Source organism: Podarcis cretensis (assembly GCF_951804945.1).
Source record: "Podarcis cretensis genome assembly, chromosome: 10".
Lineage (NCBI taxonomy): Eukaryota > Metazoa > Chordata > Lepidosauria > Squamata > Lacertidae > Podarcis > Podarcis cretensis.
The window spans coordinates 24,252,099-24,276,957 of record NC_137179.1 but is presented as its reverse complement, the minus strand read 5'-3'; the positions used below and the strand labels follow the sequence as shown (position 1 = coordinate 24,276,957).

Here is a 24,859-nt window from a genome sequence, read left to right as displayed (position 1 = left end):
TTTTGTTTGTTTTTGTTTGATATGTTTCATATTTTTGTGTTTTTATATTGTAAACCATCCTATGATTTTTGGATGTATTGAAACAAACAAACAAACAAACAAATAATTTAAACCCTGATCTCTCAGGTCCTAGTCCGAGACTCTAACCACAACACCACACTGGCTGCACGCTTTTGCAGTATATCTCTGGCCATGTAAGTAATACATATGATAAAAAGGCACTTTCAATCCATTCCCCCCCAAAATTGTTGGAAACATTTTGAGACAACAGGGACCCAAAGCTGACTGTTCTTACTGAAGTGGTACCACTGCTATCAAAAAAAGCATGATAGATTCTAGGCCTGTAATTATTCTGAGAATTAACTGATCCAATCCTCTGTGCCATGCAAAGGCTTATATAAACAATATATCCCTAATACTGTACAGTAGGTTTGTTCACCTTATCCAGAAAATATGAGAAGGGACAAGCAAAATCCACCATGTCAAAGGCAAAGGTTGAACCAGTAATTGATTTACCTTGTAAAACACTCAAGACATCCATGCCACACGCTAACAGACAAGGTGAAAACCCCACAGAGCCACCATCCAATATGCCCTGAGGATATATCCTTGATCCTAAATATGGAAGTGAGTTATGCTCTGAGTATGAAGCAAACATAGCACACAGAGAAAATTGTTGTTAGCTCCTTAGCATACTAGTATCCTTTTTCAACATTCCAAAGGAATGAAGGGGAAAAGTTTTGTTAATATCACCTCCATGCAGAAAAGTTAAGGAGGGATTTTACAAGTTTGGTTTTTTCTTTGTGAATTTCCCTGGGTTACAGCGTATACACACAGCATATATGGTTTTCCCCCCACCATAAAATCCATATAGGAAAAGCTATATTGCATATAGTGACCTTATGAAGATTGCAACTGAGATCTTATAGGGAGTGGACTATACAAGAGGGTGAGGGAACTGGGCAGATTTCGCTTTGAGGAAAAAGATGAAATCTAGCATCCTAGGCCCACTGAGTAGGCTCCATTGAATGCAATAGGGCTTACTTCCAAGTAAGCATGCACAGGATCAAACTGAAACTTAAGCATTCATGCACACGATTGATGATATGTGTAGGAAAAGAAGCATTAATATAGGAAGGCAGACTTAGGCTTCTACACTATACATTTACAGCACATTAAATGCATGTAGCTTCCCCCATAGAATCTAAGGAACTGTAGTTTACCTCTTAAAAGCTGCGATTCCCAGAATCCTTGACAAAATACAGTTCCCAGGGAAAGCTGTGTACTTTAAATGTATGGTGTGCATGTGATCTTAAGTTGCAATCTTATACATGCTTACCTGGAAGTAAGTCCCACTGAACTCAGTGGAGTTTACTTCTGAGTAGACTGTTTAAGGATTGTGCTATTAATATAATAAGTGAATACTTGAGTTACTGGTAAACTGCGCCTGTTAAAGTTGAGGATTCTTCTTCCCAATACTTTTTTTTAAAAAGCGGACTATTTAAAGGAAATATTTCTGTCTAGATAATATTCCCATTATGCAGCGCTGGATTCTAAATATGTTACAACTTTGTGAAATCTTTGCTTGGGAAGGGCAGTAGTCCTCCACAGTTTGGATTCATAATGACAGCATCTCTGTTTTGCCAGCCACAAAAATAATCTCATAATTTGATACAAAGTGAATAAGGTAAAGAGGATGCTATTATCATAAATACCCAAATATCCAAGGTAAATTGTAAGACTGAATTATAAACCTACTCTTCCTGTTAACATACAAATGAGATTCATTTACAATAGTAAAGCTTTATGCACTTTTTGAAAACACAAAAAACTACCCCTATAAACATTCTGACACATGGTAATTAAAAAGGAGCTTTCAGAAAAGTAAATTGTACCAACAACAATAACAATAATCTAGCACAGCACAACCATAACTAAAATGTTCCAGTTCAGCTGAGCTTTCTAACCTTCGTCACTAAGTTGTTCAACTGTTTTCAGTGATAGTGGACTCTATTCACGGATCTCAAATTTGGTGAATCAAGAAAGGATAACAGCTTCCAAGGTTTGCCTTCTCTGATCTCTCTGCTCAGTCACAAGCTGGTTTCAAAACACGTGTTTTGCTTTTTGTTAAGACAAGTAAGGGAGATACAATGACACTTACCGGCTTTTTTGGTGGGTTCCGGCATTGTTTTTGTTCCTCTTTATTCCCAATTATGTGTCAGATGCAACAGCAAGGAGCCACAAGTCCAGTGGAGAGCATGCAGGCCAGTGTGACAAGCAGAGGGGGAGAAGAATTCCTCGGCTTTATATACAGCAGCGAAATATCAATCAAAATAGCACCTCCTCTCCTCTCAATGCATACCCTCCGAAAACTGACAGTTATGGGAGCTCTGCTTACATCTGTTGTTCACAGCCGCTGCCCTCTTGGCTTTAGGAAGGAATCTCTGCTGCATTTCATGGGGCTGAGGAGAATGGCTATAACTTTCTAAATTCAGAAGTATCAGATTCTCTCTCTCTCTCTCGTGCGCACCCCCCCCCCCAAATCTGGGAAGTAAAATAGATTGTCAGACAATCAAAGGGCTTTCAGATATGCAGATTATATGTTCATTATATATGTTCTAAATGATACACTGCACCTGTGTGTCTTTTCCCCATGGTTGATAACTGAAACAGCTAACCTGATCTTGATCACACAGTACTGCTTGGCAGTTTTTAGGAATTTGTAAGCTAAATTAAGGCAAGGGAAATATCCATCCTTGTCAGAGTGGCTAGGGCAATTCAGCCAGATGGGTGAGGTATAAATAATAAAATTGTTGTTGTTATTGTCAGAGCATAGAATATGTCAGACCACAACTATATATTATACACGTGAAGGGCATTGTAATGAGTGATGTTTAGTTTCTCCTTCAGTTGGAGTCAGAGGGAATGCAGTCACATCAATACATTTTGTGTCAGGGAGAAGGTAAAGAGCTGCATTCAGAGCCACTACTGGAGTGGGAACAAAAAATGTGAGTGTCCTTCATTTGTAGGACACTAAGTACAGCAACAGAGTGTGTGCACCCTCTAGTGGATAGGAGGATGTATGATACCAGAAGGGCCATGTGACCACCAACTAATGGTGGGGAGAGGAACTACTTTAAGACAGTGGGGCAGATCAAATAGTGAGCAACTGTGTGGGTATTTGAAAAGTGGGCGGGTCCAGCCACCTGTCAATTACCTGGCATCATACCTGGCCAGAGTTGAGAGTTGCGTGTGCAAGCTAGAAGCTATAAACTGGCAGGCTGAGGGCTGGGCAGCTGGGAGACAGAACCATGCCTGATTTCTGCTGGAATCCAAGGCTGTGGCTATAGGAAAAGCAAAAGCCTCTTGGGGCGTTAATGCTGCGAACTCCTCCATTGTAGGCTCAGGTTGTATATAAGTGTAAATAAATCATATATCATAAAGACACCACAGTCTCTGCTGTCCTTCATTCCAAGAAAACCAAACCCTAGGTAAGTGCCTGGAACCCCAGGAATTTTGCAGCAGCCAGAGATTTGGATGACGTGCAACAATATGTTTTGGACTACAACTTCCATCAAGTGCCATCAACCCCAGCTAGCTGTGCTGATCAATAGCTAAAATTAGATGTAGAATGTTAACAGACTTGTCAATGGTTATAAACTATCTGACAATCTTCCATTTCTATTTCATTGCTGTGGAATGGTCATGATATTAGTCTGTACCACAGGGTTGTTGTGAGATTAATAGATCATGGAAATATTGTGTTATGGAACAGAGAGAGGTGCATGTATAAGTAAAAAGATCATGTCCAAACTCTATGTAAGAAATAGGCTAATCATCAAAGGAGGCCCAGTATATTTTGCTGCCCTCCTAGTCAAGTAACTCAGCACCCAGGGCAGAAAATTCTACAAACAACTCTCCCTCTCTAAGACAACTCTAATATATTAAATCACTATTCAAAACCTGCTACCTCACTTTACCTAATGGTAGGGTCTGTCAGTTTTATTCTGTGCAAATTCACATTACATTCTATGGGTATTCAACTATGTTTTACTCAGAATTGACTGAATGTATTTCCATTAATTTCTATGGGTCTACTCTAAGTAAAACTTAGTTGGGTACCACACTGTACTTTCAATGCTATTGGGGAGTTTTCTTTCCTGGATGAGTGACAATCATAGATTGTAAACAGAAGAGAGTTTTTCAGAGATCTGAAGACAATATTGCCACATGTTGCCTGCATTACCTTGGTTAGATTTCTCTCTCTCTTGCTATGCTGTTGATCAAACATGATTTGCATGTTTTGGTGAACTTCCAGACTGCCACTATCTCTGGGAGGGATTCAGTCACTTACCAGAAAACTCAGGCTACACAATTAAAACTGATTTAAAGCTCTGATAAAACAAACCTGCTTCCCCCAAACACTGGACTTTTTGCAGTAAGGAAAGTGATGAGAAAATGCACTGGAAAGGTGGGATAACACTTGTTTGCAGCAATGTTGCCTAATATCCCCATAAAAAATCAGGATGAATGCTCATTAAATAGCCAATGTTGTCAGATCTCTCTACAAACAAATTGGGATGAATGTTCAATGAACAGATTGTCAGGAAGTGACATTGGATAATGGGATAGTGCTTCAAAAACTGCTCACCATTATTAAAACAAGAAAAATCGTGTGTCCTATAGACACAATCTTCAATACATATAGAGACCCCATAATAAGTTGCATCATAATGGCTGTAGAGGTGGCTTGGATGTAATGTCTGTCACAGAGATTGCTATAATCAATGTGTCTTTCCCATCCCACCTCTGCATGTATCATCAATTAACTGAGTAAGTCAGTGCCATCAGGTAATACATTTTTCCTGGTAATGCCCACCCACCTACCCAACAAACAGTACTGACACAAACTGCAAGAGAACACATAGTGGAGATTCCAATCCCCATGGTGAATATATTGTAATGTCTAGATTGACAGATATTAAAAGTTGGAATCCTTTCTTTCCAGAAATATTGAATGGTGTAGAGAGGATTGAAAACACATGGGGGTGCAGATCTGGGACTTTTTAGAGCAAGAGAGATGAGGCCATCCATTAGAGCAGAAGGGTAATTGACACACTCATGGTCTGGCGCTATGGGTTAAATCACAGAGCCTAGGACTTGCCGATCAGAAGGTCAGCTGTTCGAATCCCCGCGACGGGGTGAGCTCCTGTTGCTTGGTCCCTACTCCTGCCAACCTAGCAGTTTGAAAGCACGTCAAAGCGCAAGTAGATAAATAGGTACCGCTCCGGCGGGAAGGTAAACGGTGTTTCCGTGCACTGCTCTGGTTTGCCAGAAGCGGCTTAGTCATGCTGGCCACATGACCCGGAAGCTATCTGCGGACAAACACCGGCTCCCTTGGCCTATAGAGCGAGATGAGCACGCAACCCCAGAGTCAGTCACGACTGGACCTAATGGTCAGGGGTCCCTTTACCTTTTTTTACTACTTATCTGGGATGACTCAATCAGTAGAACATATGACTCTTAACCTCAGAACTGTGAGTTCGAGCCCCATGTTGTGCAAAAGATTCCGGCATTGCATTGGGTTGGACTAGATGACCCACAGGATCCCTTCCAACTCTACAATTCTATGGTTCTATTTTGGTAAGCGAATGTGAATGAAGCTTTCAAGTTTCACTATTGTTTGTGGTAGACTAGGACAGAGGACGTAAAGTAAGGTTACCAGACGTCCCTGTTTCCCGGGGACAGTCCCCTGATTTACAAATCAGTCCCCTGACAAAATCCATTGAAGTTGAAAAGTGTCCCCGGATTCATTGAAAAAAATCTGGTAACCTTAACGTCGTAAAGCAAATGAGGGAAATAATCAAGCAGAGAAGAAAGATGCTTTTATTTATGCTAGTGGTTTAAATGGGAACACTTCTTTACACAATTGATTGGATTTCTAATTCAGAGCTAAAATTTGCATTCAGCTGGCTCAGTATTGTTAGTTAAAGTTCAGTGTGTTTTATAAGCTGAACACATGCAGTCAAAAGTAAGCACTACCAAGTTCAATGAAGCTTACTCCCAGGAAACTATGCATAGTGTTGCAGTCATACTGATCCTAATGAACTGAGCATTTTTTAAAAAACCACTGCTATTTGCTGTGTGTATGATGGATCAATTCTGCCGTCTGCATTTTTGGACCCTCCTCAGGGTAGTGGCTATGTGGACTGTGTCACAATGAGCTCCTGTACTTCAGAATGTATCACTGTATGTATCACTGGGAGGATTCTCATGCCCGAGTGTAAAGGTCACTGCTGAGAAACTTCTCTTTTGTCCTCTTGCAAGGGATATCTTGTTTGTGCAGCACTCCTTATCCCTGCTGTCCCAGGAAGCAAAAGGGTAGGAATGCAGATAGCATCCGGATAATTTCTAATAACAGTCCCTCAGTAATGCTAAGCACACTCACATAGCTTTGTTTATGTCACCTTTGCAATAAAACATGAGCTTTGCTGGCCTTCCTGCTTCACTGCAATACTCACCAACTTGGTGCCCTCCAGATGTTTTTGGACTGCAACTCCCATTAGCCCCTGACAGTCTGTGGGCTAAACCTGCTTGGTTACATAAAAAAAGTTAATGATCTGCTTAGTGGGCAGCCTTTTCATCAACACCTGGGGAAGAGGTTAACACTTTCCTTCCCTGCCACAGTCTGAACAAAAGCCCACACCTTGTGGTGGCTGCTATCCGTGTTGAAGAAGCTCCCAAGTTCCCACTGATGCTAATGGGAGGGTGCTCTTCAGAGCTAATAGTTGGAGAGACTGGAGCATCTGTTTATTTCAAATACTTCTAAGCTGCCTTTCCAGACTACAGCCTTCTCAATAAAGCTCGTATAGTAGCAAATATACCACTATGTCAATAACCAACAGTTCAAATTCCAATACAACCGTCATTTTTAAATAAGCCCAATCAGAAAAAACAAAAACCCGGACACTAACAAAAACCTTAGCAGCTGGCTATCCAACAAACCAGATGAGTTTATAAAACGTCCTTAAAATACTAAATAGATGGTGCCTGCTGGCTATGACTCAGAAAGGAATTCCATAGTATAGGTGCCACCACTGAGAGGACCGTATTTGTATACCAGGGCTGGGGACCTGGATTTGGCCAGTGGGCCAGATCCTTATCTCCCCACTGGGCCCAGTTTAACAGGTGGATGGGACTGCCCACCTGGCAATCACCTGGCATCCATCCCAGTGATATCAGGTGGTCCATTTTTGCACAGTGCTTTGCTAGCTCCAACAATCCTGATTGTCAGTGTTTGGCCAAATCAGCCTTGCATGCCAAATAGAGAGGCCTGTCATGGCTAATTAGGCCTGATTCCCACCAACACTCTATACTGTGTTGGCTCATGTTTATGGTACAGGCTGACACAGAACACAGCTGCCTTGGTGGATTCAGTGAAAGCAAACTGTGATGATTCTAAACATCTCTTATATTTATCCCCAGCACCTTGCAATTGGACATTTACTACCATTGATCTTAACCAACTTAAGTTAATGACCAGTGACTTCCCTGTGAATTTGCCCAGTTTGTTTTTTCAAGCCTTCCAAGCCACTGGCTATCCCTACATCTGATAGCAATAAATTCTGTAAGTGACATATGCATGGTGTGAAGAAATACTATGGATTCAGATGGGGAACCTGTGGCACTCCAGGTGCTGTTGGTCTATATCATCCCAGACCCTTGGCCCTGCTGGCTGGCACTAATGGGAGTTGGGTTTCAGCAAATCTGGAGGGCTACAGATTCCCCATCCCTGCTCTAGAGTGAAGTAGATAATTTTTGTAGTGGGCCCATGGTGGAAACACAGTCAGTGCTTCTTGTTCCAAAGGATGCTTTTCTTCCCTATTGAGTTTAGCCTTGGGCTGGGCACAACACAGATTGTTTGAAGACTGGTGGGCATAAATTGCTTGGAAACGCTAAGGGCAGTGTAAATGAAATGATGGGGTTCTAGCGATTAGGATAAGGAAGAGTATAAAGGGAAAGATAAAGGATGAAAACGAATATGAATGAGCTTGCTGAAAAAACTTTTAAAGTGGAATACAAGAAGGGAAGGCGGGAGGAAGCAAGGAAAATAAGGTTTTGAAGACTATTAGAATGAACTAGAGTTTTCTTTTAATTTTTCTTTTATTATTATGTTGAATCTTTTTTATGTCTTTTTTCTTATGATTTTTGATATTGTTTGTATTTCTGATGTTTGTTGTTTGTTGTTTCAAAGTTTGTTATATTCTGTGAAACTTAATAAATATCATTTAAAAAAAAAAATTGCTTGGAAACTTCTCCCTTGCTCCTCTAAACATTTTTTCAACATATTGAAAACTAGTTCTTCTTCATAAATGGGTGGGGCATGAATGCACATTTAATCAAATACATGTGCATACAGTGTTCAATTCCTCCTGCCCCCACAAAAGGCCAATAACCTACCTGGTGCATGGGGAAGGGGCAGGACAAATGGCCAATCACCATTCAGTTCATTGACCAGCAGGAATGTCTATCCATTTTGCTGTTGCGCTTGACTGGGGGCAGAGAGAAGCCAGGCTGAAGCAGAAAAACACAACAGCTCCTTGATTGATATGGATATCTGCAAGCAGATTATGCTTATAACCTGGATCAGGGTCAGCCCAATACATTTTTATGCCTGAGACAGCAGCAAAATGATGTCCCCACCCCACCCTTTGAAGTCAAGATCCACAGTGCCCCAAACCAGCCAAGTTATTTTGGCACCAAAGGCAGAAAATGCCACAAGTACCTCTCTCCATCCCTAGAAGTAAAAACAAACAATAATAAAAGCTTAATTTGCTGGTACCCTTATTTCAGCTGCCTGAGGGGCAGCTGCCTACTCTGCCTAATGACTGAACCAATCCTTTTGGGGTTTTTCCCATTGCAGCTCACTTGAATATCAGCTGGTATAGCATGGTGTTTAGGAGCATGAATGATGAACTGAAGAGCCCTGGTTCAAATCACAGCTGTGTCTGAATTTGTTAAGAATCTTTAGAGAATTCGCTGTGGCTCCCTCTGCACCATACATTTAAAACAGTAATATGCCAATTTAAACAGTCATGGCTTTCCCCAAAGAATCCTGAAATCTGTAGTTTGCTGAGAGTTGTTAAGAGACCCCTCTTCTCGAAAAGCTACAATTTATAGAGGGGTTTAACAGTTAATCCCTCTTCCCTGCAAAGTCTGGGGACTGTAACTTTGTGAGGGAACTAGTGGTCTTCCTAGAGCTCTCAGCACCCTTAACAAACTACAGTTCCCATGATTCTTTGGGTGAAATCAAGACTATTAGAAGTGTTGTAATATTACTTTAAACATTTAGCGCAGACAGGCCCATAACTCAGCTTCAATAATAATGCTAGCCTACTTTCCAGAGCACAAAGGCAGGCATTATATTCCCTTTCACATGAATCCAGTGCAGTGGAATTACACATAGAACAGAGTTCTTAGGGTGCATCTCTGTCCCTGAGGTTGTGTGGTTCACCCAAGGAGACTTCCCTCTGCTCTGGAATGACAATTGTGTAGGTCTTTGTGTATTGGCTTTTCCTTGCAGACATCCATACCTAACATGTGGGTGTCAGGCAAAACCAGTGGCTCCCTGTGGCCTTGGGAAAGAGCCAGAGGTAGGGCCCCCACAGCCTCATTCTATGTGCTATTGTTATTACTAATTGCATTTACACCCCACCTTTTTCTCCAGGAGCTCAAGGTTCTCCCTCTCCTCATTTAATCCCCAAAACAATCCTGTCAGGTAGATTAGGCTGAGAGGCAGTGACTGGCCAAAGCACACCCAGTGAGCTTCATGGCTGAGTAGGGAACTGAATTCTGGTCTCCCAGGTCCTAGTCTGACACTAACCACTACACCACAGCGGCTCAATGCATGTGCAAAGTGGGCTAATATTTTAAGTGTGGTGGAAGCAATTTAAGCATCCTTTCTAAGATGTGTCTTTTGAGGCAATAAAATGCATGCTCAAGCCATTTCCAGTCACATTGACCTTTAAAGCCCTAAACAGCCTTGGCCCAGTATACCTGAAGGCACATCTTCACCCACATCATTCAGCCTGGACAATGAGGTCCAGTGCCGAGGGCCTTCTGGCGGTTCCTTCACTGCAAGACGTGAGGTTACAGGGAACCAGGCAGAGGGTCTTCTCAGTAGTGGCACCCTCCCTGTCGAACGCCCTCCCATCAGATGTCAAAGAAATAAACATCTATCCGACTTTAAGAAGACATCTGAAGGCAGCCCTGTTTAGGGAAATTTTTAATATTTGAAGTTTTATTCTGTTGAAAGCTACCCAGAGTGGCTAGGGAAACCCAGCCAGATGGGCAGGGTATAAATAATCAATTATTACTATTATCACACACAACGCCTGCCTTCACCCACAATTAGTAAGTGTAATTAACATGCTTTAATTCCCCAAGTCTCTGGTTTTTATGTGCAGGCAAATCCATGCAACATGCTAGACATTCTGTGGATCAAAAGTATCCAACTTGATACGCTTCCTTCCCTAATTTAGCATGTGACCTTGCATTTTACCCTTGTAATATAAAGAGAACAGGTTCATAAGCAATCCTTCTTTATCCCCTTTAGGGTCTTCTATCCCATCATAAGATCCCTTCTCTGGCACCTCATTGACCGAACATTGGCTTTCCTAAGCTACCAGATATGGACTCTGCCCCAATTAATCTTTTGATATTTCTGGCCTCTGTGGATATTCTTTTGAAACTCTGCACAGTTCTTTTCAGCTATTGAGCATGCTTTTATTACAAAATGGCTGCTAACTAAGCTGTGAGCTAAGTTACTTATGGCCCAATCCTGTTAGGTTGGTTGCTAAATTTATAGCAAACCCTAAGCCGCACTTCATCCACCCCAATTAGTATGCTGGCCTGCGTAGCTTTCTTTTGAAACCATAGTACTTTAGCCTTTGAATATGTTCTTACAAAAAGGGGGGGGGGGGTACAAACATTGCAATCTTGTGCCCATTTACTTGGGAGTAAGCCCCACTGCTGTGTGACTTACCATGGAGTAAATATGCATAGGATTGCACTAGATGCACTTTTTTAAAAATAACACCTTGAAGAGAGTTAAAAACCACAAAATTAAAAAAACCCAAAAACCTACTGGTAGTTCTTTTTCATTAATTTTCTGGCTTGCAGTCCTGAAAGACTCTGAACTTTGTTCCCTTGGGGGCTTCCTTGGGGCCTGCTACCACTCCTCTGCATCCATCCAATCCATGACAATTGCAGGTGCAGGGGACAACACTCCTTGCTGTGCCCCCCAGTCCTCAAGAGCATATTCTGTGAAGGCACAGGAGGTACTAGCAAAATTCAGTGTCCTTGCTATGTGTGGATGGAAGTGCTTTCCACTTCTGCAACAGCCCTTTCAGATCTAAGCCAATGTTTACAACTAGGGATGGAGGAGGAATCCATTTTAAATGGATTTATACATTTTTACAACCCAATCAACCTTTGCCTGCACTGGATGACCTCCTGCATCGAGTATCTGCTTATGCTTGAGATGTTGTATATTTGTCATATCATATTATTTTTAAAGCCCACCTGATCATATACAAAATTATGTGAAAATGTATATTATAAAAGTCAGGCCTCATGTGGAATTGTATTTTTGCAGCATGATTTTGCAAGTATTAAGACATGAGTATTTTTATACAGTTACATGTATTGTTGTATCAATTTATGTGCTGGTTGCTTTAGGAATATTGGAGTGTATACACATATATAACATTGTACATATTATAATGTGCATAATGATGCATATAATGGTGCAAATAATAATTATTTCTATTTTCGGTGAAACCTGTAAAAAATAAATGATTTCTAACTGAGATCAAGGAGCAAGATGGACATGGCGGGGGGGGGGGATCCATGCAAAGTGAGCCTTTTGGAAAATTCCATCCCTATTTGCAACCATAGAAATAAGACATACTAAGGATACAAAATGTTATGGATGGGAAAAAACTACAACCTTGATCTTTGTTTTCTTTCAGTACAAATAAGCTTGACATCATCTCACTTAATGGATGGCATATGTTTGGCAGATAAACACCATTCAATGGTTATACTTCCTGCCTGACAGCCACCCAAACAGTGAACTTACTATACAAGTAGCACATGTCAGGAAGGAGTGTCTTGTAACAGTCCTAGGATTTCATTTCTCACAGTGGATCTTTGCACATGGGAGCACTTGCCATAGGGGCCGACAGCTGGTTTAGCTAGAAGGAGTGGCAGAGCATTGAGCAGAAATGAGAGATATCTGGTCACCCCTGTAACTTTAAATGTGGCAATGTTTTGACCATGCAGGGAAGACAGAGCTGTTCAAGTTGGGAAGAGCTGACAAAATTCCTTGACAGTTTATACAAGAACCCAATTCTTAAAAAAACACTTCTGTTGATCAGTTTTATTTGGACGCAATTTTTTTTAGTTACTGTTTTTAGCTCAGCTTTCACTGACCTGGTGCATTTCCAATATTTTTGACTACAAATCCTAACTGTCCTAGCAGGCTGGAGCTGACACAGGTCTTTTCCAGTCTTACCTGGAGATGTCAAGGACTGAACCTTCAGCAGGAAAAACAGGTGCCCTTCCACTGAGCTATGGCCCTTCTCATGGTCACCATGGGAATAATGAAAGCAGGAGGAAAAGGAAAGTGGGATGGTTATACCAAACTTAACCAGGTCTGCCTTCAATAGTTATAGGTTTGCCTGAAAAGAAGTGGGGTGACGTTCTACTTCATGGGGGTGAGAGAACAGTTAATTGGTCCATGCATCTAGGGCAGCAATTCTACAGGCATAGCAGAATGACATACGCAGCCGGAATTTTGTTAACAGTAGGGTGACCAGATGAAATGAGTTCAGAGCTGCTGCACCTTTAAGAGTTGTGTAGAAGAGGGAGGAAATTTCAGCTGGCATAGCTTGTCATGCAGGACATTCTCTCTTCAACACAATTATTAAAGATACAGGAGCCCTGTTCTCTCTCTCTCTTTTTTACCCTGGCCATCCTATCTCTGGGTGATGCTGCAATCTTTCTCACTGCTGACAAGTGATTTTACAATGTCTTCTTTCGTAAGTCATGGGAGTGACACTCTTTTAATTTTAGACTAAACAATTCAGTACAGTATATCTGCTTTTTTTTTTAAAGCACTTTTGTTGGAATTATAGGCACTCATCTATGGGAAAGATTCTTCTTCCCAAAATAAACCCATCCTGCTCAAGTTAGAGCCTGAGGCTTAAGGGTATTAGCAGTCTGGAACCATAACAATACAAGCCCACGATAAGCCCAAATGAGGTTGGGTGGCATTTGTGCATGGTGTGGTCATTGGTTTGTTATGATAAGCTCAACAATCCATTTGGAGTTGCTGCAGCAGTATTATTTTAAGAGTATCAGCTGGATAAACAGGGGAGACTGGGTGCCATCTGCAGGCAACTGCACAAAGTTTTTGGTAGCGCTTTCCAATTGGTATATCTGAACCAGCTGATCTGGAGTTGTATCCCTGAACATCTGGCACATGAACTCAAAAAAGAGGGTGAAGAAGTTCCCTGTTCCCAGTTGTTGTTCCCAGTTGTTCCCTTTTCCCAGTTGCACAGGACCAGGAATCCTAAGAAACAGTGATCTTACAAAAATTTCCCAGAAGGGGAGAGGGATTCACTCCCCAGTTTTACCAATGTTGTTCTGCTATCACTTGAGCCTGTATTTCATTCCCTGAAATCTGAAGAAACATCTCTGCCACTGGACTCTCATGACTAGACTATAAACCCTTAGGCAGCTCAGGAAATACCTGTGGAACCTTTCCTGCAAAAGCCCCTGCAGCTTGAAAACCCATTGCCTAAAAGAAGCCAACAGCTACAAAAAAGGCACCAGCCAGGAGCAACTGGCCAGGAGCAGTACAGTATTTGGGAGGCAGGGCTTTCATCCTGACTACTTATCAGCTGCAGAACTGCTAACCATGGTCCTGAACCAGCACCTTGGTCCTTATCCAAGGTCCTGACCTTGTCTTGCCTAAGCTTCCTACCCATTCCAATATCCAGGCTCTACTGGTCTCCATCTTCCTTGGGCCATCACCATCCCTTGCAATGGATCAGGAAGTCATTTAATTAAGAACATATTACCAGTGGTGCCATCAGGGCAGGACTTGGCAATTTGGTATGGATATATCTGCCCTGGGAAAGCCTGTATGTCAATAGATTAGATAGATGATAGATAGATAGATAGATAGATAGATAGATAGATAGAGGCTATTTGTAGCCCACCCTATATACTTGGATCACTGGATGGGCCATAATAAAATTAATTTAAAAAAACCACGATATCTCAGTTTAAAGAGAAAACACAGTTTTAAAAACACATACCAAAAATATAAACTAACAGGCCGAAAACCAGAATAAATGGTTAGATTTCTACCTGGTGTCTGAATGCCACTAGTGTGGATATCAAGTGAATTTCTGTGAGAGAGGGTATCCCAGAATTAGGGTGAGTGAGGGTATCCCAGAATTAGGGTGGCACTACAGAAGATATCCACTTATACATCACCACCAAACATAGAGTTCTCTGGCAGCAGGATGGTAAGGAATACTTTCTTGGAATATCTCAAGGGCCAGTGTCACATGCAGGAATATTTTCTTTTCGAATTGGCATCAACATCAAGCATCTCTTGGTGACCACCAAGCACTTTTGGGGCAATTTTGAGGTGGGAGATGCCCCTTTTGGTGTTGCTGTTTTTAGATTTCTTGTACTTCTCTAAATCTTGGGATTTCCCTAAGTATGCTGATACTTCCCACTTGCTTGCCGGGGGGGGGGGTCGTCATTTGGGTTCCATTTCTGCCAGAATGGTGGTGCTGTGCTTACTATTAGAAAGATTATGCTTTTTCATGTCTTTTGTATTGTGAATGAAATTGTTTTAATATATTTATTGCAATGCAACATAACTCTGTATGTGTGTGTGTTTATAGTTACATTGCATAGCAATAAATATAGTAAAACAATTTCAATCACATAACAAAACTCATTTTTTAAAAAGAAGCATAATCTGTCCCTTTCATCATGAACTCAGTGTTGTTAGAAATTGAATCAGAATCAAAGTCCCTGAGAAACAACAGGAAAATATAGAAATTTTACATCTATTTGATGCATGCCCTGGTTTCTGGAAAGTCACACATGTACTTGGTGGATCCAGAGCTTAATTCATTGGGAAGGACCATTGCTCAGTAGGTAGAGCATCTGCCTTACATGCAGAAGGTCGCAGGTTCAATTCCTGGCATTTCCAGATAGGGCTGGTAGAGACTCCTGTCTGAAGTCCCGGAGAGTCACTGCCAGTCAATGTAGACAATATTGTGCTAGATGACCTAATGGTCTGACTCAGTATAAAGCAAGTTCCTATGAAATTCTGCTGCTCAAGATCCAGTTGAAATGAATGAGAGAACTTCTCAGTGGATTGTGGCCCTGATGAAATCAGTGGATCTTTTACTAAAGAAAACCAAGATCCCAACCCCACCCCCCAGCTAGGAATATCATGTTTGTTCTTTCATTCTAAATCAAAAAACCTACTCTGTCCTGATTTCTTAAAACTTTGGGCATCAGTAGTCAATTACTGTCCACCATTTCTGAAAACCTCATTGTAGATCCTGCCAAGTTAGAGAGAGATAGAATAGCATAATCCTGGGCTCGTGGGTCAAGGGATGTTCCTCTAAATTATGTGACATTTGCTAAAATTATCCTTTATTCCTAATGTTTAATGCCAAGCCAGCCATGGGAAAGATGATATTGGCACACATAACTTAGCTAAGTGCTTTGCCTGACATTGTGGAAAACTGATAGGCTTTTAAAAACATCTCTCTATTTATGTTGAACTCTGCAGTGATATTCTTGGCCAAAAGCACATGCCCCCCACCATACTCCTAGGGTGCTAACAAAAGAAATCGCAGATTGAGTGAAAGAATACGGTTTGTGGCCAGAAAATTCTATTAAATATTTGCTTTTCCAATTCCTCCCCAATGACTGTTACCAGAATGAGAAATTAGAATAATAATGTCCATCTTTTATTAAAAAGAAAAGGTATTGAGCTTGCCTTCAGAGCAGGACTGGGAAATCTGTGGCACTCAAATGTTGTTGGACTCCAACTCCCATTAGGCCCAGACAAGATTCTGGGGCGGTGGGGGAAACAATAGCTGCTTAAAGTGATATGCTTCTGCTTTCAATGTATAGTGCAGATGGAGTAATGGATTCAGTATAGAATTGCATGCATATAGGCCTATTTCTAATACAGGCCCATTGATATTAGATTTAGGGTGTAGAGGATGTGCATTTTGTATTGTATATGCCTGTGTACAAATAATGAAAACCATACTAACAGGGAAAATACTGTAAAGGGCTGTAGTTCAGTGATAGAGCATCTGCTTCAAATGCAGAAGGTCTCAGGTTTATTCCATTTCCCCAGGTAGGACTGGGAAATTATTCTGCTGAAACTCTGGACAGTCACTGTTCGTCAGTGTGGACAGTACTAAGCTAGATGGACCAGTGGTCTGACTTCTCAGTCTCATTTATGTAAGAGGAACCAAAAACCTTTAAATCACCATTCTGCAAGTTAGCAGATGAGTGCTGAAAGTGCTCCCCAAAGTACTGCTGACTCAGAGCACATAACTAATGTGTGGCAGATATGTGAGAAGCTGATTTGCATCACATGCCAGCTGCTAAAATATACTAATAGTCAATATTGCCATAGCAGATGTGAGAACATGGCAGAATTCTAATCTCAGCACCCACAAAAAGTGTGCCAAAGGAGCAGAGTGTGCTTGGCTGAGATGTATGGAGGGTATGGACTGTCCCGACCCCAAGCTTTAAGTTGTAAATTAATATGTCTCCCTATGTTTGACCAAAGATATATGATTTCATGACAGCTACATCATCTCTGGTTACTCTGAAGCAATACAGGCTGTTGTCAGCGTTTGATATATGAACTGTAGTGGGCTTATACTTATTTGGTATAAGTAGTTGGTGCAACACATTAATCAGCTATAGCTTAGCAATGCGTGTGGACCAACCAACAGGAATTGTGGTTGGGGTTTTCCCCTAAAAGTATGGGTTTTCTCTGAGACTCAATTAAAAACAAGGTAGTTCACACCCATTTTTTGCACCTAACTTAATACGCTTGCCTACAGAATTTCAGAGGATTCTAATTTTTAATTCGAGTTGTTTTAGTTGGGGTGATCGGTTAACTATTGGGTGCCATGGAAGTTTATGTCACGGCTAAAATGGCCGCTGTTTCTTTAATGCGAATAAAGCTGGGTCAGCATGACTCAGCGGCCTGCAGCAGGTTGTATATATAAAGTGAGAAATGTTAGTTTGTGCTGAGGCTGGTGTTTGGGTTGGTTGGTTGGTTAGTGCTGGTGTGTATAGTTATTCAGTCGTGTTTTGCGCAAAGACTTTTAAGAATAAAACTCTGCAAGGATATTCTCGTGGACTCTTTTATGCAGAAAAGGGTCAGAGGACCAGGCTGAAGAGACAAAGGGAGGTCAGAACCCTTTCCTTCTTTTTTTTTTTTTTTTTTTTTTGCTTTTTACAAACACTGACAGTTTAGGCCAGGGTATAAAAGATTTTAAATAAATAAATGACTTAATTAGCAGCTTTGAATATGCTCAGGATACATTAACACAGCATATAAAGAGAGCCAGTGTGGTGTAGTGGTTAAGAGTGGTAGTCTCGTAATCTGGGGGACCGGGTTCGCGTCTCCACTCCTCCACATGCAGCTGCTGGGTGACCTTGGGCTAGTCACACTTTGAAGTCTCTCAGCCCCACTCACCTCACAGAGTGTTTGTTGTGGGGGAGGAAGGGAAAGGAGAATGGTAGCCGCTTTGAGACTCCTGAAGGGGAGTGAAAGGTGGGATATCAAATCCAAACTCTTCTTCTCTTCTTCTTCTTCTTCTTCTTCTTCTTCTTCTTCTTCTTCTTCTAAATGAGTTGAGTCAGTCACATAGGATGTGGCTCTATAGTCTTGTGGCCTGTTAACCTTTGATTCTTGATTGTGCTATCTCAATGTAGGGGTCCCCAGTTTTTTGGGCCCCACGGGCACTTTTAGAAATTTAAACGACTTATAAGGCAACTTTAAGGCAAATATAAGGCAAATTTAAACGACTTATAAGGCAACACAAAACATCCATTGCATAGAATAAAAATTGGCAAGGCTCAGAACTCCTCTTAAACAGCAGGCAAAACATTTAGGCTATGAACTAATTTGCAGCTTAAAATGCAGCAAGGGTATTCCATCCCCTGCCCCTGCTGTGTTTCAGGTTGCGTTTTGCATGTTGTTGCACACAACAGAGAGGGGATGGAGATGGTATTCATCTTTTGCACATTACCAGTTAAGGTTTTCAGCAGAGTATATTCCTACGCACACACACATACATGCACAAACTTTGTGACATGCGTAGTCAGCAAGGTGGCGTCTATGTTGTGTCACAAAAAAGAGTACTAAAAGGAAACCAGCTGTTCCCCTTCCTGCTGATTTTAAGGAAATTGTGACAGCAAACTCCTCACTCCAGCTTCAGGGTCACAAGATACAGAGTGAAACGAACTCACTGTCTAAGAATCCCAAGTGACTGCATCCCCCAAAATAGCAACCTCTCGTTGGACTGTACCTAAATAAAGGTGGGCTCATCATTTTCCCTAGAGGTACTCTTAAGTGAATGTCTGCAAAATGCAGTATACTAAGGGAACTTGGAAGATTTCTGCCTGCTGCCTCCTTAATTATGTGCTTTAGGATGATTCAGTAAAGAAAAGTGCTAAGTTCTGACAAATGTAAGATTCCTTATAAAATCTTTCAGAAAGGTTAAACTGAGCAAAGGGCAATTCCAAGAGTAGTGAGGGGCAGTAGGTATAGAATACATGACCATCCTAGACATGACCTAAGCAAAGGGGTGGTGAACCTTCACCCTCCAGATGTTGTTGGACTACAACTCCCATCATTCTTGACTGTTGGTCATGATGGGGATTGGAATTGAATAACCACCCCATATGAACCTACTCAAATCTTATGGTCACCACAGAAGCCCTTCTCTGTTGACTCCTATGCATTTCACTATAGCTTCCATTAATGCATCGGTTATATAGCATCTGCTCGCAGTCCATCCTGTAGATTTTCTTTTACAGCACTGAATAGTAAAATTAAGCAATAATAATGGAAGCAGTTCAATGGGAACACATCTTTACAGGATAGATTGCATTTCGAATTCAAAGCCAAAAATTCTAGGAGCCCCAAAATGTGTCTCCTATCTGGCTATGTGTGCAGAGTTAGGTCAGAATCTCTTAGAATCTAGGGACTGGATTATGATTTTCAAATACCCATAATTTTACATGGGTTTCTGATTTTATCCTGAAACTCAGGCAAATAGGGATTCTATCCGATGAATCACATATATTCTCTCTCATCAAGCAGAGACTGCAGCTAGACTATGAAATCCAAAAACTCTACCCCTTCCAGCCTTTTGTAAGTTCATCTGCTTACTTAGCATCGCAGCCCCACCATGGAATAATGCTTAATGACTTTTATAATTTAGATACCCTATCACATCACAGAGCTTTTATACTAGCTCATCTAAATGCATTTCCCTCATCTGTTTTGTTCGGAAGGTTTTTTTTAAAAAAAACCTTCCAGAACAGATTCTGTTCCTGTAGTAAGAAAACACCAGATACAACACCAGATATGTCTTCACCCCCATCGTTCTACTCGGACACTAAGGGCCTTCTGGCGCTGAGGGCCTTCTGGCGGTTCCCTCACTGCGAGAAGCCAAGTTACAGGGAATCAGGCAGAGGGCCTTCTTGGTAGTGGCACCTGCCCTGTGGAATGCCCTCCCACCAGATGTCAAAGAGAATAACTACCAGACTTTTAGAAGACATCTGAAGGCAGCCCTATTTAGGGAAGCTTTTAATGTTTGATGCATTACTGTATTTTAATATTTTGTTTGAAGCCACTCAGAGTGGCTGGGGAAGCCCAGCCAGATGGGCGGGATATAAATAAATTATTATTATTATTATTATTATTAATAATAATAATAATAATAATAATAATTATCACATAATTTTGGGTTGCGCTCTTCTCAACACCCTTCACAGAGATCTCCTAGTGACTCCCTCACAGCTTAAAATATTGATTTACAAAGAGTCTGTAATCCAGTATTTGTTGCGGGATGATACTCCCGAAACTACCAATATTGTTTCAGGGTATTTTGCCCAGATTTTTGAAGCTAAATCTAAAGTTGCCTAATTTACTCAGTGGTGGCTATCTAGTCTTTTATATATTGTATGTGTTTGGATTTATTAATGCATTTGGATGGCTTGGTATGATTTTATTGTTTAAACTTATGCCAATAAAGGCCATTAACAACAAATACCCACTATCAAACCATATGCCAGTGGGAAATAGTCACAGTTCCTCCATACAAAACTATTGTGCAAATGGCTATGCCTAAAATAGCTTAAAATACTGCTGCTGGGATTGTCAAGGTCCTGCATGTAATGGCAAACCTTTCAGAAGATCCCGCAGGAGTAGAGGAAGCCATAGTTAGCATAGGATTCCCATAACTTGTTATCTGATAGGCCTCAGAGGTTTCCTGTTTGACATGTGTCACAGAACTGGGTCTTTCAAATGGAGTTTCTATTTAGTTACTGCTACTATTTAACATTTAATTAGCAGCAGCACCAACAATGTGTGGGATACTGTACATAGTAGAACTGTGTAAAAACACACACACAAAAACCAGAATCAGGCTCTTAAGATGAAACAAATTCTGCATGAAGAGGACTGTGTAACTGGTACACAGTATTATTCATGCTATGGCGAGAGCAGAGGAAGAGAAAATTTTCTCACTCCAATAAGTCAGATTTGTGGGCAATTCAGAGGTGACAAAAACAAGCGAGGCACACAGCGCATATTCAAACAGCGGAGTTAACTTCCACAAAATTTTGTTGGAGGTGAGACCTTGTCAGCATATAACACCTGAGTTCAACTTGGGATCAGTTTGCCTTACCCCATAACTGTTTTCTCAACTGTTTTGATTGCAGTAACTGGCAGCAGTGTTACAGGTGCCACATAATACCCGTTTTGCATCTGTAAGAAATTGACATGCATAAGACTGCAGTTTTAATCTCTCATTTGCTTCTCCTCTGCCCCCCCCCCAAATAAACTGGTCTGGGAGAGCTCTCAAACCTTTACTTCTGCTTTCAAAGGTTGATGGAACTGGCTGCAGGGGCCGAGACCGGGGAGGGGAGACGGTGGAAGAAAATTGGGAATTTGAAGTGTATATATGGAGACTTTAAAAAAAAAGGGAAGGGGAAAAAAGGGAAAGAGAAGAGAGGAAAAAAAGAAAAAAAAATTAATGAGAGATGGAAAAATCGTGGAATGAAATGTTTATGACCCTAGGGGAAATGCCTTAAGAGATCAAGTTCAAATATATTAGTTTTAATGAGAAATAAGATTAAATAAAGTAAAAATGGATGGTTAATTGGTGAAAGAAGAGAATGTAAAATTACAGTATATTAAGATAAATGTGAAAGACGTGAATAACAGTATATTAAGATAAATTATTAGGATAAAAACAAAGTTGGAAGGATTTGCTGAAACATCTAATTGAACTAGAATACAAAAAAGGGAGGTGGGAGGAGGTCAAGGAAATAAGCAGATGAAAATAAGTTACGGGAAGGTTTGGTTTGTTTTCTGTTTGTATTTTTCTGTGCTGGTTTTTTTTCTATTTCTTTTTTGTTTGTTTGTATTTAGTGTGAATTCAGTGTTTTCTTTTTGTAACCTTTAAAATTGGAATAAACATTATTTCAAAAACAAACAAACAAACAAACAATGCATCTTAGTTTTTTATGGGTTTTTAAGGTTGTTTTTTTTACAAGACTGTCTTATTTTTTTAAAAAAATCCAAACAAATGCTTTCCTAATAGTTTAGGTTTAAAACTATTAGGAACAGGGTTGCAGGGAACAGTGGTCCATGACACAGTATTTTTTAACATGTCTGCTTCGGTCAATGCTTTTTTCTTCAGTGGTATTTAGCTTTACATCTTTGGAAGAAAATTAGTTGCTCCTGGCATGAGCCACATATTCTGTAAAGAGTGGCAGCCATTCTGAATTTCCCAAACTCAAAAACACCTCAGAACTGGGCTTTCTGAAGAGAACAAAATGGCAGTTACTGCCGTTCTCCTCCCCAAAGGTTTACCTCAGCTTTGAAATAAATAAGTCTGACACCAAAGTGGGTGGAACTACTAAGAAAACGTCCCGGTCAATACATTCCAACTGTTCTCCTCATGCTACATACCCATTGAATTTCTGGCCACCAAGCAAATTACTCAGTTAACTATTCAAGCCTTTTTCATGAAAGAGAGCGGCAGTCTTCTGATAAAGTGACTTTCTCCATTTTCTCAGTGATTATGGACAATATGAGGATTCTAAGGTATGTTTTGTCATACAAAATGAAGTAAAAGTAAATTTCAGTTGGGTTGGGCTTGCCACCTGAAGAGCTCAAAAATAAGGAAAGCATTTTGAGAGTATAATAAAACATTGACTCTTTTAACACATTTAGGGGCACATTTAGGATTTTGATAAACTGCCACTGGCCCCAGTCACAAAAGGACTGCAGTGGATAATGTGACATACAGTAGCACAAAATGGCAGGCCCTTCAAGTGTCCCTATTTTCCAGAGATGTCCCTAACTTAGAGAAGCCATCCCGGTTTATGATTTGATCCCAGAACGTCCCACTTTTCCTTAGGATGTCCCTATTTTCATTGGAGAGTATGAAATGGCTGTCATGGTTGGTGTGGCAAAACACAAAATGGCTGCCACATCGAAACAGCAAAAAGAGAGAGAGGAGCACAAATGGTGCAGACATGCCCCCATCAAGGAGAAAAAGTTAAATTACTCAGCTACTACTGTGCTCACTCACAGAGAGACACTCTGTCCCTCTCTCCTGTTCAGAACAGAAGGTAGGGTCCAATCCTGGCACCCAAGGAAATGTGGGCATGTTTAAGGGTGTGTTCAATGTCGGAGACTGAACCATTGCAAACAGGAACTGAGCAGGAACTGCTAACAGTCTTTCATGCTTTGTGCATAATTAAGGGAATATTTGCTGACAAAGGAAAAAACTGTGAACACACTATACAACTTTAAAGACCATTTGAAGCTTATTTCCCCCCAGCAAAGAGTTCTGGGCAGTGTAGTTTATTAAGGGTGTCTGGGAATGTAAAACTCTGAAGGGTAAACAAAAGTGCCCAGAATTGTTTGGGGGAGGAAACATATACTTCAAAAGTCTAGTGCAGCAGGGATAAGAAATATTTTCTGGCTAAAGGGAGACAACTTTTATCTCCCCCACTCCTGGCAGGCTAAATCTGACAAGTAAGTGGGCAACCACCTGCCAATCACCTCATAGTGACATATTATAGTGTGTATGCAGCCTTGAGCTGACCTGGGTCTATACGCCATGCTCTAAGCATACATCCTATGCCCAGCAGTTTATTGGACAGACAAGATTGTCTTAGGGCCAGGGAAAGGAAACATGTATGCTTCTCTGTTGCCAACTCCAAAAAGGTCTCTCAAGGGCCCTGACACTTAACTGCTGCCAGGGTCTCCTGGCTCGGTCACAGAAACCTTAGACACTGGTCCGTAGGCTTCAAACATTGGCTCAGATTTATAGGCTTCTGCCAATCTGTCAGCAAACCTTAAGCAGAATGGCCTTGTTCACTGTAAGAAGTACAAGGCAGAACAACAACATGTTTCATGGAAAAAAGCTATGTAAACCAGGGGGTGGGTGGGGTGCGGGTGGGGGGGAGAGACAAATAGCAAAGTTTCACCTAATCACTGACTTTACAACATGGGGATATTACAATAGATATGGAGCTGTCACAATTCCGTGGCTGCATACACTTCATACATTTAAAGCACATTTACCCCAAAGAAACCCGAGAGCTGCAGTTTGCTCCTTGCAAAGCTACAGTTCACAGCACCCTTAACAAACTACAGTTCTCAGGATTGTTTTTTGAGGTGATGTGCTGTAAATGAGCTTTAAATATATGGTGTGTATGCAGCCATGGTATTGTTCCCCTTGCCCCTTCTAACTTCTAGGTAAATGCAGTGAATGCCATGGTGTCATCGCACTGGGCATCATCCTGCCTGCACCTCACATATCATGTGCTGTTAGCTTCTGAGGGTGGGGCAATGAGGAGCACAGTGACATCATGGCAGATGGTGTATTTCCCTAGTCCTAGTTGCTAGAAGGAAGAGAAGGGAGCATGATTCTTCAGCTCTGTGTCTTTCATAAAATCTAGTTTAGCTGCAAGACATATGCTGTTAAGAATTGCATGGAAAAAGAAAATTCTACCACGTGCCCCCCTTCCCCATTTTTTCATGGGGAAAAAACTTTTAGTGACATTTTCTGCTGTCCACTAACCAATATGATCACCATGTCATGGTTTTGGACCTAGCTACTGAACAAAGTCAGTCTTATCCTTTGGTAGTTGAAGGTGGAATTTTGTAATGAGGAAAGTGAGAGGAATCAAAATGAAGTCTTCAACAGACAGTAATCTGAAGCCTTTAAACTGGGGGGGGAAACAAACAACCTGTCATTATGAAAAGAAATATACCATTCTCTTCATTTAGGTAACTTGCCTGTAGGAACTGTTAGAAATGGGAAGATGAAATGGAAAATTGGTGAATTCTCCCTGGCATATAGATTATTTTTTGAGCTGGATATTAGAAGAGAATAATAGAAAGGGGGTTGGAATAGGCATGGGTGCAGCCTAACACATTTTGTTGCCTGGAGTGAGGGAAAAGATGGAG

At 41.1% G+C, this 24,859-nt stretch overlaps 1 protein-coding gene and 1 long non-coding RNA gene across 14 annotated transcripts in view; both read right to left on the bottom strand.

The window, feature by feature from the left end:
* MYBPC1 (myosin binding protein C1) overlaps positions 1 to 2,319 on the bottom strand; it is a 99,868-nt gene extending 97,549 nt beyond the window's left edge. For all 10 annotated transcript variants that reach the window (XM_079992225.1, XM_079992230.1, XM_079992222.1 and 7 more), the window contains exon 1: positions 2,162 to 2,319. In XM_079992225.1, the coding sequence (XP_079848351.1) occupies positions 2,162 to 2,186 (25 nt within the window). In that variant the 5' untranslated portion in view covers positions 2,187 to 2,319. The remainder of the gene's footprint in view (positions 1 to 2,161) is intronic.
* Positions 2,320 to 4,142: 1,823 nt separating this feature from the next.
* Positions 4,143 to 24,859, bottom strand: LOC307225325. Of its 4 annotated transcripts, none has more exons than XR_013842884.1 (4): positions 23,638 to 24,859; positions 21,057 to 21,136; positions 8,461 to 8,574; positions 4,143 to 4,331 (listed from the first exon to the last, which is right to left on the bottom strand). It is a non-coding gene; the product is annotated as an uncharacterized lncRNA (long non-coding RNA). The 4 variants fall into 4 exon arrangements; XR_013842885.1 differs by lacking the exon at positions 23,638 to 24,859 and adding an exon at positions 23,447 to 23,625; XR_013842886.1 differs by lacking the exon at positions 23,638 to 24,859 and adding an exon at positions 22,971 to 23,422.